This window comes from Canis lupus, chromosome 17 (genome assembly GCF_003254725.2).
Source record: "Canis lupus dingo isolate Sandy chromosome 17, ASM325472v2, whole genome shotgun sequence".
NCBI lineage: Eukaryota > Metazoa > Chordata > Mammalia > Carnivora > Canidae > Canis > Canis lupus.
Genome location: NC_064259.1, coordinates 21513364 through 21532991, shown reverse-complemented (window position 1 = coordinate 21532991; position 19628 = coordinate 21513364). Strand labels below are relative to the sequence as shown.

Below are 19628 nucleotides of genomic sequence, written 5' to 3'. Positions count from 1 at the left end.
TTACTTTCTTTCTTTCTTTCTTTCTTTCTTTCTTTCTTTCTTTCTTTTTTTTTTCACTCTGCCTCTTTCTGAACAGAGCTGAGATCTTTACAGGCCCCAATCGGGAAAGCACGTGTGATCTTTAACTTTCTCCACCAAGCAGTAAACTCCCAAAATGATTCACATTGAATTTATGATTAATTCAGAATTATTCTTTTATTCAGTTTATTCTTTTTTTAAAAAAGTTTTTATTGTTGTTGAGAAAAGAGAGCAGGAGAGAGCTACAGAACAGGGGAAGGGCAGGCAGAAAGCGGAAACCCTTGCTCGGCAATGACCTGTTCATTGGCACTGAACCCACGATACACGACACCCGCTATTTATCAAATCAGATCTTCAGTCATATTCAAAGGCACATTATTACGCTGTGAGGTGGTTTTGTGGAATGAATGCTGAAGCGTGCACTCTATTCTATATTTCCTGTTCTTTCAACAAAATTCTGTTTTCATGAAGAAATAAAAATAAATACCTTTTCTAATAATATGGTATTTAGCTTTTGTCATGTGGTAAATTTGTTGGAGTTTCTTTTCCTCGAAACTCATTCTAAATTATACCTTCTTACTGATCTTAATAAATTTACATCTATATTTTACTATATTATTCTCTATATGGTTTTGAAATGGCAACTTCAGTTATCATGTGGATACAAATGGAGTCTCTAGGTACCCATAAAGCCAATGAAACATCTAAAATGAGTAAGCTATTTGTTTTCTCTTCCTAACTCACTTAAGTTGATTCAGAATCACAGAGACAATTTAAATAAAACTTGGTTCGTTTTTATTGTGGCTTCCATTGCTGAGGAAGGATATCATTCTGCATGGTGTTTATGTATAAAGGAAAATTACATGGAAAGATACAACTCTTTTTGATTATGGGAATGATTAGTCTTTACTCACAGGAGAAAGGAAGAATTGCAGGGAAACAGGTCAAGAGTCCACAGTCCAAAGATGTTCATGTATATGTTGTTACATCATCTTCTCACTTGATGGTTTAGAAACATCATGAAGATTTTCTCTGCTTTTTTTGAAATTTCTGGGTGATATCCTCCATTTTATAAATAGAAAAAATAGTATAAGAATGCAAGAAGATTAAATGACTTCTTGAAGAAGGCTGACTCATTGTTCTTCAGTCTAAATTTATTGAGTGTGTTTCTGAGTTGGGCACATGAGGCTGGGGACTGGGGATTGCAATCAAGAAGCCAGGAGTGGGCTGACAGTCTCACTGTGCACTTGTGGCAGCATGCTGGAGCCTTGGGAGAGAATGTCTCAGGGCCTGTCCGCACTCTGCCTCCCAGCCCATGATGCAGCATATCTGGCCATTTAACAATAAAAAAAAGGTTGAAATTTAACTTTCAGGGTAGAAGGCCATCAGACACAGACAAGGAGGCATTCTCAGAGACTTTAGTGACAACGAAGAGGAGAGAGAATTCCATTGCGTGTCTGAAAGCATATTAGGACAGTCACATTGTCAATGGGATCCACCTCCCTTAATTCGGAGGACTGTCCCAGCCCTTACTGTGGAGGTAAGTATATATTTTTGGTGACCTGAGCTTAAGTATACACCAGTTCCCATATGAACTTAGCCCCAAAGAACTCATCATGTGCTTGACCACTGCTGTGTGGCAGCTTACCTTACCTGGGTGCTACAGAGCCCAGATCTCAGAGACGAAAAGAATGGGACAAGGACTGTGTTGGCTATCAATTAACCTTATTTTTTGTCATTGCAGCTCACTTACATGCTGCTTATTGACCAACTCCTCGTTATATATTGGAAATAAAAGTAGCCTCTAGATCAGTTGGATTGAGCTGATGAATATGTCTGCTGAGAAGGTCAAGGAGGGGCAGCTGGAAAGCTGCGTGCCTGGCAGAGATGTTAGCACAAGACATAAACTAACACCTCCTTGCTGCTCCAGTGACATCAGTCTATTTGACTATTTGGAACCATTTTACAAGGTAGCTTAGGGCATAGAGCCTTCCTTGCTGGATGGGTGATGGACATGGCTCTGCAAGCCTGCTCCATTGCTTCATTCTGTGAGCATCACACAGTAGAGAAACACCTGCACTCTTGCCCAGAACCTGCCCTCTATTCTCATCATACCTTCTTGCATTTGGGGATTTTCTCCTTTTAGACTTTCCCTTTGATCACCCTTGATGTGATGAGCAGCAACAAATTGCTTCTCTCTGGGAGCTCAATGCAGGTTTCTCTGTTTCTACCTCTAGCTTTGTCATAGACAAAACTCCTCTTTTCACATGGGTCCTGATATTCTACACTTGTGACCGTGCACCCGATTGGAGTTGCTCTTGGCCCCTAGACCTGCAAGGGAACTGATGCCACCTTTTGCAATAACAAGGAACATCATAATGTGGAAAAACAATTTGAAAACAGACTTGACTATGAAAGGATTATAATTTCACACGACAATGCTGAACAGGAACTTCTGTGAATACTCCCCAAATGTTTTAAAATTAATAAAAAACTACAATGACAGAAGCAATGGAGCTCCACATTGCAAATCAAGGCAAGACAAAATCCTATAAATGTATTATATTTCACGAAGGCTTTCCATTTGATGAAGATTCATGGCTTGGCATTTCAATACTGTGTTTGTCATTAGGAGGTGTGGATCTGTTTCTAACCAGCTTACACCTTTTCACTAACATTCCACATACAGCATCTTTTTGCCATTTACTTTGGTTGCTAGTAGTCTGATGGCCACAGATGATTACATAGTCCCAGACATTACTAGGAAGAAAAAAAAAGACTCTCTGGGTGACTGGATATGTCCTATGAATCAATTCCCCTGTGAGCAACATTTGCATTGCCATCCATTCAAATTATGTTAGGAATGCCTGGGCAGCATAATTAGTTCAGCGTCACAGCTAAGCTCGGTCCTTGATCCCGGGGTCTGGGTTTGAGTCACCATCCAGGCTCCCCACAGGAGCCTTCTTCTCCTTCTAACTATTTCTCCTCTATAGTTTCATGGATAATAATTTAAAAAAAGGGCAGAAACTTATATTTAAAATAAAATTAACCCAGTGCTTTCAAGATGAAATCTTAGTATTTGGCAAATATCTATAATCTGTATTGTATTTAAACAAGCATATACATGTTCTCTGTAAAACAGAGATGCTGAGAAGTCAAAATTCAATGAAGCCCCAGGTTGACTCAATGTGGAATCTATTGTTTGTTGTTTTATGTTACTAGCTGATTGTAGGTCATTCTCTCTGTATACTTATTTTCACATAACGTGTAATACGTAGCTTTACACCTAGAACTTCTGTTCCCAGATTCAAATCAAAAGGTCCCATACCTTGACATTTAATCCCTGAAGTCAACTCAAAAGATTGTATACCTTGCAAAGGCGGCCCAAGTTTGCACCCCGTAGAATTTACACATGGTAATTTTGACTCTGGATTCAACTCAGAAGAATTTACACACTTCACCTGTGGCCCAGGGTTGCATTCCATAGGTGCTACACCTAGAAACTTTGACCCTGGAATCAATTCAGATTTCAAACATTGCAAATGTGATTCCAAGTTGAACACCACAGATGTCTCACTTTGCTTCTTAGTCCCTGGATTCACCTCAGATCCCATACCTTGACATTTTGTCCCTGAAGTCAACCCAAAAGACTGTACGCCTTCCAAAAGTGGCCCACGTTTGCACCCCATAGAATTTACACATTGTAATTTTGGCTCTGCATTCAACTCAGAAGAATTTACACACTTCATCTGTGGCCCAGGGTTGCATTCCATAGGTGCAACACCTAGAAACTTCGACCCTGGAATCAATTCAGATTTCATATCTTGCAAATGCCGGTCAGGGTTGAACACCATAGATGTCTCACTTGCAATCTCTGTCCCTGAACTCACTTCAGAAGACTTCATACCTTGAAGTTTTGAAACTAAAGTTAATTCAGAAGGGTTTATACCTTGCAAAGGTGGCTCAGGGTTGCATCCAAAAGAATTTACGCACTGCAGTTTTGGGTTTGAAATAAATGCAGAAGAATTCACACCTTGCACATGTGGCCCAAGGCAGAACACCTGAGATTTTATACCTTGAAGCCCCGGCTGAGGATTCAACTCAGATTTTACACCTTTCAATTGTGGCCCAGTGCTGAATGCCACAAGATTTGTACACTGAAGCTGTGGCCCTGGATTCAATTCAGAGGATTTCCCACCTTGTAATTTAGGCTCATGCTTGAATTCCAGAAATTGCTCATATGGAAGCTTCACATCTGTGCACAACTCAGATTTTATCTCTTGTAGCTGTGGCCCAGGATTGAGCTCAAAAGACTGCATACCTTGAAGCATACCTGTTCCCTTGCCTAACTCGGGAGATTTCACATCTTGCAACTGCTGCTCGGGATTGAATTCCATAGCTTTCACATCGTGAAGCTTTGTCTCTTTGCATAATTCTGAAGATTTTATATGTTGCAGATGTGGTCCAGGATTGTATACCATAAATTTCATACTTTGAAGCTCTGGCCATGGTTTCAACTTACAAGATTTCTCTTCTTGCCACTGTTTCCCAGCTTTGAACTCGGAAGATATCACACTGCAAGTCTTTGATTTCAAGGCTAACTCAGAGGGGTTTGCAACCTGAAATTCTGGGTCATGTTTGACTTCTGTCGTTTTCATTATTCGAAGGTTTATGGACTCAGGAGATTTTGCACCTTGCAACTTTGCCCCGGGGTTGAATTTCATAGATTTCACACCTTGAAGGTGTGCCCCTGGTGTCAACATATGCAGTTTCCTGTTTTGTAACTCTGGGGCTGACCCAAACCCCAAAGATTTCACATCTTTGACCTTTGCACCTAGAGTCAATTCAAGAGATTTCATATCTTGCTGCATGGGTCTGGCAAGGAACTCCACAGATTCTCCACTTTGAAGCTTTGTTTCTGGTGCCAACTCAGAAGAGGTTACACCTTGTAACTGTGGAACAGGTTTTAACTCAACAGATTTCAAATCTCGAAGCCTGCACTCAGGTATCCAATCAGATTTCTCACCTTGTCTCTGTGGTCCAGGGTTGAACTCCACCGGTTTCATACCTTGAAACTTCCTCTTCTGGGTTAAATTAGATTTCCCACCTTGTAGCTTTGGACCATGGTTGAACTCAGAGGATTTCACTTCTTGAAGCTTTGACCCTGGGATCACTTTAGAAGACTTCATACCTTGAAAGTGTGATCTAGAACTGAACCCCGTAGATTTTGTATCTTGAAGCTTTATACCCATGATCAACTCAGAGCATTTCACATCTTGTAACTGTGGGCCTGATTTCACAGCTGGAAACTTCCTCCCCAGGGTCAAATCAGAAGATTTCTCACCTTGTAACTTTGGATTAGGTTTCAGTTCTACAGATTTCATACCTTGAAGCTTTTCCCTTGGGATCACTTGAGAAGACTTCACATCCTGCAAGTGTGGTCCAGACTTGAAATTCGTAGATTTAATGTCTTGAAGCTTTATGCCCATGATCAACCTAGAAGGTTTCATATCTTGTAACTGTGGGGCTGACTTGAAATCCACTGATTGCACCTTTTGAAGCTTTGTCCCTGATATCAGTTCGGAAGATTTCATACCCCTCAACTGTGGCCCAGGTTTGAACTTCACAGATTCCACATCTTGACACTCTGTTTCTGAGATTAACTTAGAACATTTCTCTCCTTGAAACTGTGGCTCAGGGCTGGACGCCAGTTTCATATTTTGAAGCTCTGATCCAAGGTTCAGGTCCGAGGATTTCACAACTTGCGTCTGGGGACTGGGGTCGCTTTCTTTATGTTTTACACTTTGAAGCTTTGACTGTGAGGTCCCCTCAGCAGCATTCACACCTTGTAACGATGACCCAAACAAATCTGTAAATTTGGCACCTTGAATCTTTGTCCCTGCAGTCGGTTTAGAAAAGGTTATGCCTTCCATCTGGGAACTTGGATTTAACTCAATAAATGTCATATCTTGGGACTTTATCTCAGGTGATAACTTAGAAGATTTTAGATCTTGCCACTGTGACCCAGAGTTGAAATTCTCAGATTTCACACCTTGAAGCTTTGTCCGAAGAGTCAACTCAGATGACTTCATCCTTTTCAAGTGTCGTGGGGAGTTCAGCTCTATAGTTGTACCACTTTGTAATTGTGACACTTGGCTTAATACCCCAGATTTTGTGTCAGGAAGCTGTGGCTCTTGCGCAAGCACTAGAGACCTCACACCTTGAAGCTGTGCTCTTGGGGATGACTGTAAGGATTTCACTTCTTGAAGCTTTGGTCCTGCAGTCAATTTAGTAGATTTCCTATCATGCAAGCAAAGCCTAGATTTGAATGTCATAGATTTTATATCACAAAACTTTGACTTTGAAGTCAGGTCACATGATTTCACACTTCTAACCTGTAGACAAGGTTTCAAATCGAAACCTTGAGGCTGATGTTCCTGGAGTGATGACGAAGATTGTATATCTTGGAGCTTTGGCCTTGGAGTCAACGCAGATGACCTTCTATCTCTTAACTGTTTCAAAGCTTTCAACTCTACAGACTTGACACCTTGAGATTGTAACCCAAGATTTAACTCTACAGATTTCACAGCTTGGAAATCAGGTCCTGGTATCCACTGAATACGTCTCACAGTTTCAAGCTGTGGCTCTCTTTTGAACCCAATAGTTTTTACATCTTGAAGCTGTGGCTCCGAGGTGGATGCCAAAGCCTTCCCTTTTTGCAGCTGTGGTCCTGGTAGCACCTCAGGGGATTTCACATTCTGCAGCTGTGGCCCAAAGTTGAACTCTGTATATGTTGCACTTTGAGGTTTTGGCCCTGGAGTCAATTCAGATGACTTCACATCTCTTAACTGTATCGAGGATTTCAACCCTGCAGATTTAACACCTGGAGAATGTGACCCAAGATTTAACTCTACAGATTTCACGGCTTGGAAATCAGGTCCTGGTATCCACTGAATACGCCTCACAGTTTCAAGCTGTGGCTCTTTTTTGAACTCAGTAGTTTTTACATCTTGAAGCTGTGGCTCCGAGGTGGATGCCAAAGCCTTCCCTTTTTGCAGCTGTGGTCCTGGTAGCACCTCAGGGGTTTTCACATTCTGCAGCTGTGGCCCAAGGTTGAACTCTGTATATGTTGCACTTTGAGGTTTTGGCCCTGGAGTCAATTCAGATGACTTTACATCTCTTAACTGTGTCGAAGATTTCAACCCTGCAGATTTAACACCTGGAGAATGTGACCCAAGATTTAAGTCTACAGATTTCACGGCTTGGAACTTAGGTCCCGGTATCCACTGACTACATCTCATACTTTCAAGCAGCGGCTCTTGTTGTAACTCAAGAGTTTTTACACAAAGCTGTGGCTCTGAAGCTGACTCTGAGGGTTTTACTTGGTGCAACTGGGGCCCTGGGGTCAACTTAGGAGATTTTAGGCTTTGCAACTGTGGTTCAAGTTTGAATTCCTTAGGTTTTAAACCTTGAATATTTGATTCAGGAGTCCAATCAAGTGATTTTATATCTTCAAATCCTAACTCAAAATTGAGGTCTTCTAATTTTCTGCCTTTAAATTTTAGTTCTGGAATTAACTCCAAAGACATCCCATCTTCTGCCTTAAGCCTTCTCTTCAATTGCTCTGAATTCTTCCATTGCTGCTTTGATGAGATTACAGATATCTTGCCATCCTGTTCTGGCCCAGAAGTGAAATTCATGAGTGCCATCCCTTGAAACTGTTGGCTTGGGGCTAAGTCTACAGAGTTTACTCCTTGAAACTTTGCTCTTCTGGTCACATTCCCAGATTTTACTTCCTGCTTCTTTACCCGTGGGGTCAATTTCACAGATTTCACATGTTGCAGCTCTGAATCTGGAGTTTCCTCTACAGATTTTAAGCTTTGATGCTTTCCACATGGGGTACTGTCGACAACCTTCCTATCTTGCGTTTGTGGCTCTAAAGTCAATTCCTCAGGTTTCACATCTTGCGGTTCAGACTTTTGGAGCAATGGTCCTGGTGCAAAAGGCACAGGTTTCTCACCTTGCATCTTTAGCCCAAAGTTCAGTTCCACGGTTTTCACATCTTGCGGTTGTGTTCTCGGGACCATCTCCACTCCTTTGAATTCTTGAATTCTTGCATGCAGAGCCAAGTCAGGTGTTGCAACTTGAAGCTTAGTATCTTTGGTGTCTTTCACAGATTTGACATGTTCTATCCCTTGCACTGTGGTTGTCTCCATAGATTTCTCACCTTCCAGCTGTGGACTGGGGGTTAACAACATAGATTTCATACCTTTTAGACACTGTCCTGTAGCTAAGGCCACAGATTTCACATCTTTCAGCTCTGAGATCAACAACTCAGATTTTAAACCTTGACGTTTTGAGCCTGGTGTCAGCTCCATTGGTTTCACACCTCCCACGTGTGGCCCTTGGATCATTTCAGAAGATTTTATAGCTTGTAAATGTGGTCTTCTAGTCGACTCAGAATAGTTTACTCTTGGCAACTGTGACTCAGGAGTCAACTCCATAGATTTTGCATCTGGTTTCTGTGGTTGTGAGATGAATTTATAAGGACCGTTACCTTCCAAGTTAGACATTTGGCCCACCACGAAATGTTTTATGCCTTGAAACAATGTCTCTGGTACTAATACCTCAGGCTTGACCACTTGCTTTTGAGGTCCTGGGGACAACCCCATAGATCTGATTCCTTTCATCTTTGGCTTTGGGGTCAACTCAAAAAATTTCACATGCTGTAGCTGTGGCCCTGAGTTTAACTCTGAAGATTTCACACTGGAAGGTTGACTTCTTGATGTCAGATCACAAAATTTGATATCTTGTAGCCATGGCCCTGAGCTAAGCCCCACCTGTTTTAGATCTTGAAGCCCCGAAGACGTCTTTGCTAATTTAGAATATTGAAGCCCTAATTCTGGGGTCATCTCCACAGAATTCACACCTTCAAACACTGATCCTGGGGTTTGCTCCCCAAATTTGACACCTTGAAGCTTTGGCCCATACGTCAATTCAGAAAATTTCACCTCTTGCTGCCTTGGTCCTAGATTCCGTTCCTGAGACTTCACACCTTGATACTGTAGTTCTTTGGTCAATTTCATAGATTCCATGCTGTGAAACTGTAATCCTTCAATAGGCAGAAGAGATTTCATATTCTCATTCAAGAGCCCTTGGTTTGATTGCAAAGATGATTCTGTTTCAAATCCTACGGACTGTATATCTTGAAGCTGTGTTCCTGGTACACACTGCACACGTTTGAAACCTTGATGCTTTGGTTCTGAGGTCAAATCTGAAAATCTGACATCTTGCAAGCGTGGTCTTGAGTTTTGTTTCACAAATTTCATACTCTGAGTTTGTGATTCTGGAGTCAATTGTACAGACATAACGCTTTGATGGTTTGGCCCTGGGGTTAAATCTAAGGATTTCATCTCTTGCATTGGTGAACCTGGGGTCAGTTCATCAGATTTCACACTGTGATGTGGGGATCCTGAGATTAAATCTACAGGTTTTTCTCCTTGAAGAAGTGGCCCTGGGGATAACTTTGAAAATCTGACACTTTGTAAATGCGGCCCTGGGGTCAATTTCACACCTTGAAGCTGTGCCCCCTTAGTCAAGTCTTCTGATAGTATACTTTGTAGTACTGGTTCTTGTACCAGCTTCTCAGATCCTACCACTCCAGTAGTAGCTAGCTGTTGAATTACATTAACATATTCCACATCTTGTAATTGTGGCTCTGGCTTCAGCTGCATAGACTTTACTCCCTGGAGCTGTGGCTCTGCGGTCAACTCCATAACATGTCGTTTTGCTCCTGTGATAAATTGTTTAGATCCTTCCATTAATGGGGATGTTCCAGGGGTTGACATCACAGATTTCAAATTTTGCAGTAGTGGCTCTGATTTCTCATATTGCATGCCTGGTCCTAAAGTCAATTCCGGAGATCCTTGTACTAAATATGGTGGTACTGGCATTGTCTCCTGGATATTTTCAACTTGAAGCAATGCCAACCCAAAATTTTCTGTATTTTCATGTTCTGACCTTACGGGCATCTCTGAAGGCTCGGTAACTTGACAATGTGGCTTTAGAGTCATTCCTGTAGATTCCATAACTTGACCTGTTGGTTTTTGTGTTAATGCCATTTGGAGCAAAGCCTCAGAAGTCAGCTGCGCAGTTTCTGTGCCTTGATGGCCTGGTCCCAAGGTCATCTCTGAAAACTTTTGAAAATGTGGCCTTGGCATCATCCCAGCAGTTTCCGTGACTTGCTGTGGGATTAACTTCACAGATTCCTCCTCTTGTGGCCAGATCTCAGAAGCTAAAGCTGCAGAGGCTGTGTCCTGATGCCTTGATCTAGAAGTCGAACTCAGAGATTTCATTGCTTCTAAGTGTGGTTCCATGGTAACTTTCCTTGATTCAACATGTGTTTCAGGAATTAACCTCCCAGATGCTTCCAGTGGTACAGTTAAATCCACAAATTTATTATCATGCATTAGTGGCCCTAGAGTCAACGTCTCAGGTTTTGTACGTTGGGGCCGTGGTCCTGGGGTCAATGGCACAGATTTCACACTTTGAAATTGTGGTTCTGAGGCCAACTCCTTATAGTTCATAAATTCGGAATATGGTCCTAGATTCAGATGAACAGACTTCATACCTTGAGACTCTGGGTTCATCACTTCTGGGGTCAGATCTTGAATCTCTGATCCTGGTACCAACTCTGGAGATTCTTGTATTGTGTGTTGAGACATCCGAGTCTCCAAGGCTTTTACGCTTTGGAGCATTGTCTCAAGAGCACCTTGGAATGGCATTGAGTTCATCTGCATAGATTCTAAAGTCTGGCTCAATGGCCTTGGAGTACTTCCTAAAGATGATTGTTTCAACTCCATAGATTCTTTCCTCTGGTGACAAGTGTCAGAGGTCAACTCTGCTTCTGCTCCTTCGTATCCTGGCTCTGTGATCATTCCTGAAGATTCTAAAGCTTGATGCCATGGAGTCAATCCTTCGGGATCTATGGCTTCACTGATTTGGCTTGAGGTTGAGCTCTGCAGATTTCACTGCTCGAATGCGTGCCCCTGAAATCGGCTCCTCGTATTTCATACCTTCCACCTGTGTTGTAGGAATCAACCTTCTGCATTCTACCATTCGAGGAATTTTCACATCTTTAAGTAAGAGTGCTGGAGCTATCTCCTCTGGTCTTTCATCAGGTAACCGTGGCTCTGGGGCCAACTCCATGGATTTCATGTCTTCCTGTAGTGGTCTTAGGGTCAACTCCGCAGCTTTTATATCTGGAAACTCTGGTGGCACGGCCAAATGAACATATTCCAGACCTTGCAACTGTGGACTGGAGGTCAACTGCATTGATTTCCTATTCTGTAACTGTGGTGCTGGGGCTAACTCAGCAGATTTTCCACTTTGTTCTTGTGTTCCTAGAGTTAAACGAATAGATTGCAGACCTTGAAGCTGAGACGTTGGGGCTAACTGCACAGAATTCCCACTTTCCAGCAGTGGAATGGGTGCCAACCCATCAGAGTTTACAACCTGCAGTTGAAGTTCTGGGGCCGATTCTATGGAGTTCACAGTTGGGATCAACTGTCCATATTTTGCCATTTGTGGGATTGAACCTGAGGTTCCGTCTATAGGTTTTACATTTTGTAATCCTGGGGATAACTTCATGGAATCCACAACCTTAAGCTGTGGCATTGGCTTCACCCCCAAATATTCTACATCTGGCAGTAGTGATGTAGTGGTCAATACTGCAGAATCTGTGACTTGATGCAGTGGCTCTTGATTCATTCCCTCAGATGCTGTACTTTGACCCAGTGACCTCGGGACTGTACCTAAAGATTCCATTATTTGATGAGGTGACTGTGTCAACTCAGTTAGATTTGTGACTGTGGGATCAGAGGCCAACCCTCTAGTCTCTATAGTTTGGTGGCTTTGCCTTGGACTCATCTCTGAAGGTTCTAAGATTTGATCCCACGGGGTCATCCTTGAAGACTCTATGACTTGATGAGATAGGCCTGGGGTTAATGCCATAGTTTCTGTGCGTTGATGATATGGTTGTGGAGTCATCCCCACAGAGTCCAGCACCTGAATCCATGACCCAGGGGTCAACTCCAGAGGTTCTTTGACTTGAGATACTGGCCTTGAGGTCAAATCCGGAGTTTCCACAATTTGTGATTGTGATGCTATGATCATTCCCATGGGTGACCCCAGGGCTACTGGAGTTACCTTTAGAGAATGTACGGATTGATGTGATGGCATTGGAATCACCCCTACTGATTCTGTGACTTTAGGTGGTGGCTTTGGAGGTAAACCCACAGTTTCTACAACTCCAGGTGAACCAATAGTAGTAGGAGAGCCGGAAGTCAAACCATCTGGTTGAGTCACTCCTGGGGTCAATTTTGCAATTTTAGACTGTGAATCTCCATATTCTATAACATGTGACTGTGCTGATGGAATTATCCCCATGAAATCCACAGCTTGTAATAGTGCCACTGGAGTTACTTTTGTGTAATCTGTAACTTGATGCAATGGAGTGGAGATCATTTCCAGGGATCTTGTGTTTTGACACACTGGTCCTGGAGGAATGTTCAATGGTTCTATGGCTTGATTTTGTGGCCTTGAGGTTATGTCCACGGATTCAGCAACTTTAAACTGTGGCCCTACAGTCATTTCCACAGTTTCCACAACTTCATGTCCTACCTGTGGACCTATCTCTCCTGGTGGCATGACTTCATGATCCAACGATGTGTTTATATCCCCAGACTCCATGGCTGGATACTGTGTTCTTGGGGTTATTCCCTCTGATTCTATGATATGTGAATGTGATTTTTTAATCATCCCGATAGAATCCATGACTTGAAGCAATGCTACAGGAGTTACCTTCACATTATCTGTGACGTGATTTGGTGATCTGGAGGTCATCTTTGATTTCATAACTTGATGCTGAGTACTTGATGTTACCTCCACTGATTCAGTGATTTGATATGATGGTTTTGTGCTTACACTCACTCTTTTCATCGTTTCGTCTGGTTTCCCAACTTCATCTGGTGGCTGCGGGAACAAACCCACAGATTCTGTCACTTGTGAATGTGATTCTGGGATGATCCCCATTGAATCCATGACTTGAAGTAATGCCAATGGAGTTACCTTTATGCTATCTGTAACTTGATATGATAGCCTTGGGGCCAACTCCACTTTAGTCACTTGGGTCTCATGCTGCTGCATCCTTTTTTCCGGAAGACCTATGACCCTCTGCTCTATACTAAGCTCTAGGATGTGTTTTGGCTTCTTCTGCAGGAAATTGGTTTCCCCTTGAACTATGTCAACTCCTAAACTTTTGGGAGGTGGAGTGCCCAGTGATGTAACTAAGGGCCTGGATTCAACGATTTGGGGGCCATCCCCCAGTTGTGACAGCTTACCTGGGATAAGTGACTGTGAAATTTTTGTTTCTGTTCTATTCAATCCAGATTCCACTCCAATATTCACATGGAGCTGGAATGATGGACAGTTTGGGGATTTATTGTTGATACTTTGTTCAGTGCTTTGATGGGTAGGCATAGATACCTGCATTTGAGGTTTCTCTGGTTCAGGGACTACTCCTCCTCGTGCCTCAGTTAAATAATGCAGCATTTCCCATGATTCCTTCACAGGCAGAGGAACTGTTTGTTCCTTCAAAGTACAAACCTTCCAAGCCATATGTCCTTCTAACTTCCACCTAGCCAAAGGAGAGAGCTGGAGTGGAGCCCGCCCTGAGAATCGTGGTCTTGCCTTGCAGATAGAACTTGACCCATGATCCAATGTCAAATGACTCTTGCTCCCTCTCCCATTCTTTGTTTGTTCTTGTTGACAGAGATCTGGGGATTCAAAAACAGAGCTGATAAAAGAGCTTTGAGACCTTAATGGTGAAAGAGCTGCCAAATCCTCCAAAAGATTTGATTTCCCAAGCTGTGAGAGTTGAAAAGGGGGCAGGGATGTGCCTTGGTTCCTGAGCACAGAAGACTGGTTTTTGGGTAAAGTAGGTAAACTAAGGCTCTGGAGTTGACAGGTTGTTCCTTCAGAAATGACAGAAGGGTGTGACAGGCTGGAGCTGTTGCATAATGATCCAGAGGAGATGCTGTGATCAGTAGAATGTTTTGCCTTCTTACAGCCACAACAGGGTAGAACAGGCTCCTGAGACACAAACACAGAGGAGGTGGAGGAAGAAATCATATCCGAAGATTCTTGCAAACACGAGTGCATAAGACTTGATCTAAGAAATAAAGAAAAATTCCATTTGCTTTGAAGCAGGAGAAGGTAGGAAAAGTAGGAAAAGGGAAAGATAATGGCCATTTCAAATGTAAAATATTTTGACCTGAGGGAGTACAACAACAAAAGAGGTTGCTTTCCCCAACTTCAATTACTTATAGAAAGAATTCCTCTACCAGGAGGAAAGGGAGGCCATTGTCTCCACTGCAATCAGAAATGATTCATAAACCAGTTGTTCTTAAACCTTTGAACTCAGAATTTATCCCCACTATCAAAACTAACCAACCAACCAACTAACAATCTCGCTTTTCCCTCTCTCTTTCCCTCCCCTCCTTCCCTCTCTATAACCCTTCTTCCCTTCAGTCCCTTCCTTCCTCTCTCTTAAAAGTTCTACCAGCTTGGGGGTACCTGGCTGCCTCAGTCAGTATAGCATGGAATTTTTGATCTCGGGACTGTGAGTTTGAGCCCCACATTGGGGGTAGAGTTTACCTAAAAAAAAAAAATACCAAAAACTTCCATCACTTTCAACCCCCACCCAGAAACTACCTTCCCTGACCTTGTGCATTCCAGATGTTTGAAGATCTGTTGAAGACTTCTGTTCATTGACCAGAGTATATATTCCTGGGCCCATCCCACAGGGAGTCTTGAAAAGCTGGATACAACAGAGTGTGTCAGTGTAATTGAAGTGATATTAAAAGTACTAATAAGGAAACCAATAAGAAGAGTGGCTTAAGTTAGAAAGGAAACTACTATCACAGTCAGAAAAGTAAAACAGTACTAGGTATCTTTCTCCTAACTTTACAGGGTTTATCAGTAGGGTAGGCTGAAGAAAGAAAGAATAAATAGTGACGATCAATTTTACTCACTTTGTCAGGTTAGCTTCAGAGCAACCCATTCTGAGATTTTCTTCCCACTGGGAAGCTGGGAGCAGAGGTAAAGAATCTGTTAGAATCATAATTATTGATACCACCTAGTTCAAGCCACTTGTTTTACAAAGAAGAGATCGAGGGTGAAATCATGTCCAGAATCATAAAGTTAAGTAGTGATAGAGCTCAGACGTAATGTCGGTCTAAGTTTTTATATTTTAAAATATACTATGCCACCTTTACCATGTAGTGGATGTAAGTCATTGGAAACAGCTGGAACAATCACGGTAGTAGGGAGTTGGAGTAAGGGAAATAAATCTGTAATACATATTTTTTCCTTCAAAGGAGTCTATTCAGCGTCTATGGCAGGGGAAAAATGTATCGAAACTTCCCCCACTAAAGATCTCATCAAATTTCTTTCCTGATACTTTGAGTTTTGCATAAAAGGAAATTAGGAAAGAAAGCATGAGGAACAGAAGCATAGAAAGAACTATAAATCAGTTTACATCTCTTTGGAAGTTACCAGAAAGAATTCAGCATCTTTGCAGATGTTAGGAAGAATAGGCACATTTCTTTCACTTATACAATCTTTTTCAACCTCCCTCCCTCTACCTGTTATTAAAGTCTACAGTCTAAAAGCAGACCCACTGTTGATTTGTCATTAGCCTTGAGCTAAAGAATAAAGTATAAGATCTCTCTGACCTGTGAATTTCTGGATCTTTTTCAATTTATGCTGCCTTGAAGTCTAGAGGGGCACAAAAAGGAAAAAAATAAAACCAGAAAATGTTCTAGGTTAGAGAATTTATCAACAGCACATTTCGTCTTACAGATACAATTATTGATCCAGTTGGTAACCATAACCACAGCAACAATTACCACCCCATTCACTTATTCATAAATCATCTAATGAGCGCTTACTAACTTCTAGGCATTACGTTAGGTGCCAGGACTACAAAAGTAAATGAGATCCCTGTATTCTGGGAACTCCCATTACTGGGGAAAACAGAGGTCTAAACGCCTAAGTTACAATATCATGTGGTAACAGAAATATAAAGGTTAGGGAATAAAGAGGACAGTGGTTAACTGCCTGGGAAAAAAGGAAAAAATTACTCAAGAAATTGCCAATTGAACTGGAGTTTAAATTATCACCAGAAGATTTTTAGGTAAAGAGAGAGCATTCCAGCCAATGGGAACATCACCAAGAAGATTATAAAGTCATGATTTGTTGGGTGTACTTTTGCTAAGTAGTGAGAGATGAAACTAAAATATAGGTGGAAGCCAAGTTGTTCCAGGTCATTTTATTTATTTATTTATTTATTTATTTATTTATTTATTTATTTGACAGAGAAGAGAGCACAAGCAGGGGGAGTGGCAAACAGAGGGATAGGGAGAAGCAGGTTCCCACTTGAGTGGAGAACCTATTCCATCCTAGAATCCTAAGATTATGACCTGAGCCAAAGGCAGACACTTAATCAACTGAGCCACCCAGGCACACCCCAGATCATTTTAAAGACAGAAGTGATATGTGTTGCCACTTCAAATAAAATAATTTTTATTTCTTCCTTTTGATTCAGGACATCAGTCTCTGAGAGTATATTAAAACAGTCTATACAATTTCATTCATAATATTAGCAAATGTTTTAGCTAAGCAATCCGATGTTGGACAGAAGTGTTGAAAGTAAGATCTCCCAAGAACACTAAGGTGGTTTAACCTAAGAAAGTAAACCAATGTGATACACCACATTAATAACACAAAGAGAGCAGCACCTGGGTGGCTCAGTGGTTGAGTGTCTGCCTTTGGCTCAGGTTGTAGTCCCAGGGTCCTGGAATCGAGTCCCCCATCAGGCTCCCCATGAGGAGGCTGCTTCTCCCTCTACCTATGTCTCTGCCTCTCTGTGTGTGTCTCGAATGAATGAATGAATGAATGAATGAATAAAACCTTTAAGAAATAACATGAAGAGGAAAAACCTGAACAATTATGTCAACTGATGGAGAAAAGGCATTGGCAAAATCCAACACTCACTCATGATTTATAAAAAATAGAAACACTCAACAAACTAGGGTTCGAAGGGATGTCCTCAATATAGTAAATAGTATTTATGAAAAACCCTCTGCTAATATCATTCTTCACAGTGAAAGACTGAAAGCTTTGCCTTTAAGGGGGGGAACAGACAAGGATACTCACTTTCACTACTTTTCTTTAATATTGGACTAGAAACTTCAACCAGAGCAATTAGGTAAGAAAAATAAAAGCCATCTCAATTGGAAAGGAAAAAGTTAAACTATCTCCATGTCTATTCACAGATGACATAATCTTGTTGTCAGAAAATCCTAAGAATACACACACAAAAACCCAATTAGAGCTAATAAACGAATTTAGAGAAGTTGCAAAATACAGTAAATCAGTTGCATTTTTAAAAAGATTTTATTGATTTATTTGTGAGAGACCCAGAAAGAGAGAGAAAGAGAGACAGGGGCAGAGACATAGGCAGAGGGAGAAGCAGACCCCCACAAGGAGACTGAGGTGGGACTTTACCCTGGACCCCGGATCACCCCCTGAGCTGAAGGCAGACGCTCAACCGCTGAGTCACAAAGGCGTCCCTGACATGTTGTTTTTAACTTGCTTTAACTTCAGAGAACAAACTGATAGTTACCAGAGGGGAGGTGGGTGGGGGATGGGTAAAAACAGGGGATTAAGAGTACACTTATCTTGACAAGCACTGAGTAATGTACAGAATTGCTGAATTACTATATTGTAAACCTGAAACTTATATAACACTGTATGTTAACTATACTGGAATTAAAATTTTTAAGTAATAAAATAAAATTTTCTGTTCTGAAGAAAGAAAGTGGTCTGTAGCCTAACAGCAGTAACAGAACCTGGGAACTTGTTAGAAAGGCAGACTCTCCGGCAGCCCCGGGGGTGCTCAGGGGTCTAGTGCCGCCTTCAGCCCAGGGCGTGATCCTAGAGTCCGGGGATCCAGTGCAGGGATGGAGTGCTGGGATCAAGTCCCACATTGGACTCCCTGCATGGACCTGCTTCTCCCTCTGCCTGTGTCTCTGCCTATTCTGTCTGTCTGTCTGTCTGTCTCTCATGAATAAATAAATAAAACCTTCAATAAAAATAAAAGAATCACAGGGTTAACCAACTGAGCCACCCAGGCACCCTCTGCCATTTTCCTTTTTTTTATATAAATTTATTTTTTATTGGTGTTCAATTTGCCAACATATAGAATAACACCCAGTGCTCATCCCATCAAGTGCCCCCCTCAGTGCCCGTCACCCCCACCCCCCGCCCACCTCCCCTTCCACCACCCCTAGTTCGTTTCCAAGAGTTAGGAGTCTCTCATGTTCTGTCTCCCTTTCTGATATTTCCCACTCGTTTTTTCTCCTTTCCCCTTTATTCCCTTTCACTATTTTTTATAGTCCCCAAATGAATGAGACCATATAATGTTTGTCCTTCTCCGATTGACTCATTTCACTCAGCATAATACTCTCCAGTTCCATCCACGTCGAAGCAAATCGTGGGTGTTTGTCGTTCCTAATGGCTGAGGAATATTCCATTGTATACATAAACCACATCTTTATCCATTCATCTTTCGATGGACACCGAGGCTCCTTCCACAGTTTGGCTATTGTGGACATTGCTGCTAGAAACATCGGGGTGCAGGTGTCCCGGCGTTTCATTGCATCTGTATCTTTGGGGAAAATCCCCAGCAGTGCAATTGCTGGGTCGTAGGGCAGATCTATTTTTAACTCTTTGAGGAACCTCCACACAGTTTTCCGGAGTGGCTGTAGCAGTTCACATTCCCACCAACAGTGCAGGAGGGTTCCCCTCTCTCCACATCCTCTCCAACATTTGTGGTTTCCTGCCTTGTTAATTTTCCCCATTCTCACCCCTCTGTCATCTTTCAATTGCATATGGGAATAATATTTATCAGAAGCATTCAGCCTGGCATTCAAAGCCCTCTACAATGTCATCTCTACCAATTTTCTAAAATTTTCTCTCATTGGGCTCCCTATTCTACGCTCCATCCTCATAGGTGTCCTCTCTACAAACACATCCAACACTCTTCAACTTCCCATGCTTTTTCTCAATCCATTCCCTACAACAGGAAAGTCTTCACTACTCTCTTCCATCCACACTATCCACCTTCAAAGCCCTACCCTTCCTCTGAAGCATAATTCAAACCCGAGCTTTCCAGAGGCATTTTATAGATCTCCCTGCTTCAAAACACTCCACCTCCAACGTCTGCAGCAATATTTATACTTCTGTTAACTCATCACGTTCTCTTTCCTTGGATTATATATACAGACCCATTTGATCATCTCCCCCAGTTCACCTCGAGCTCCTAAAAGGTGGGAGATGGTGTTTTATTTTTCTTCAATGTCTAGTATGCTACCACATATAATAGGTGCTCGAGGTTTGTTGAAACAAACTGAAAGGAACAGGATCGAGCATGACTTGTACTTATCGAAAAGACATGCATAGGAACGATCTCAACTCCCCTCTTTCCC

The 19628-nt window shown here is 42.0% G+C and overlaps 1 protein-coding gene across 1 annotated transcript in view; it reads right to left on the bottom strand.

Annotated features, from left to right (window-relative positions):
* The window catches only part of C17H2orf16 (chromosome 17 C2orf16 homolog), an 84247-nt gene that overhangs the window by 64243 nt on the left and 376 nt on the right, over positions 1 to 19628 (bottom strand). The window contains 5 exon segments of the mRNA XM_035700422.2: positions 3305 to 11012; positions 11014 to 14248; positions 14801 to 14896; positions 15111 to 15165; positions 15813 to 15855. Of these exon segments, the coding sequence (XP_035556315.2) occupies positions 3305 to 11012; positions 11014 to 14248; positions 14801 to 14896; positions 15111 to 15165; positions 15813 to 15855 (11137 nt within the window).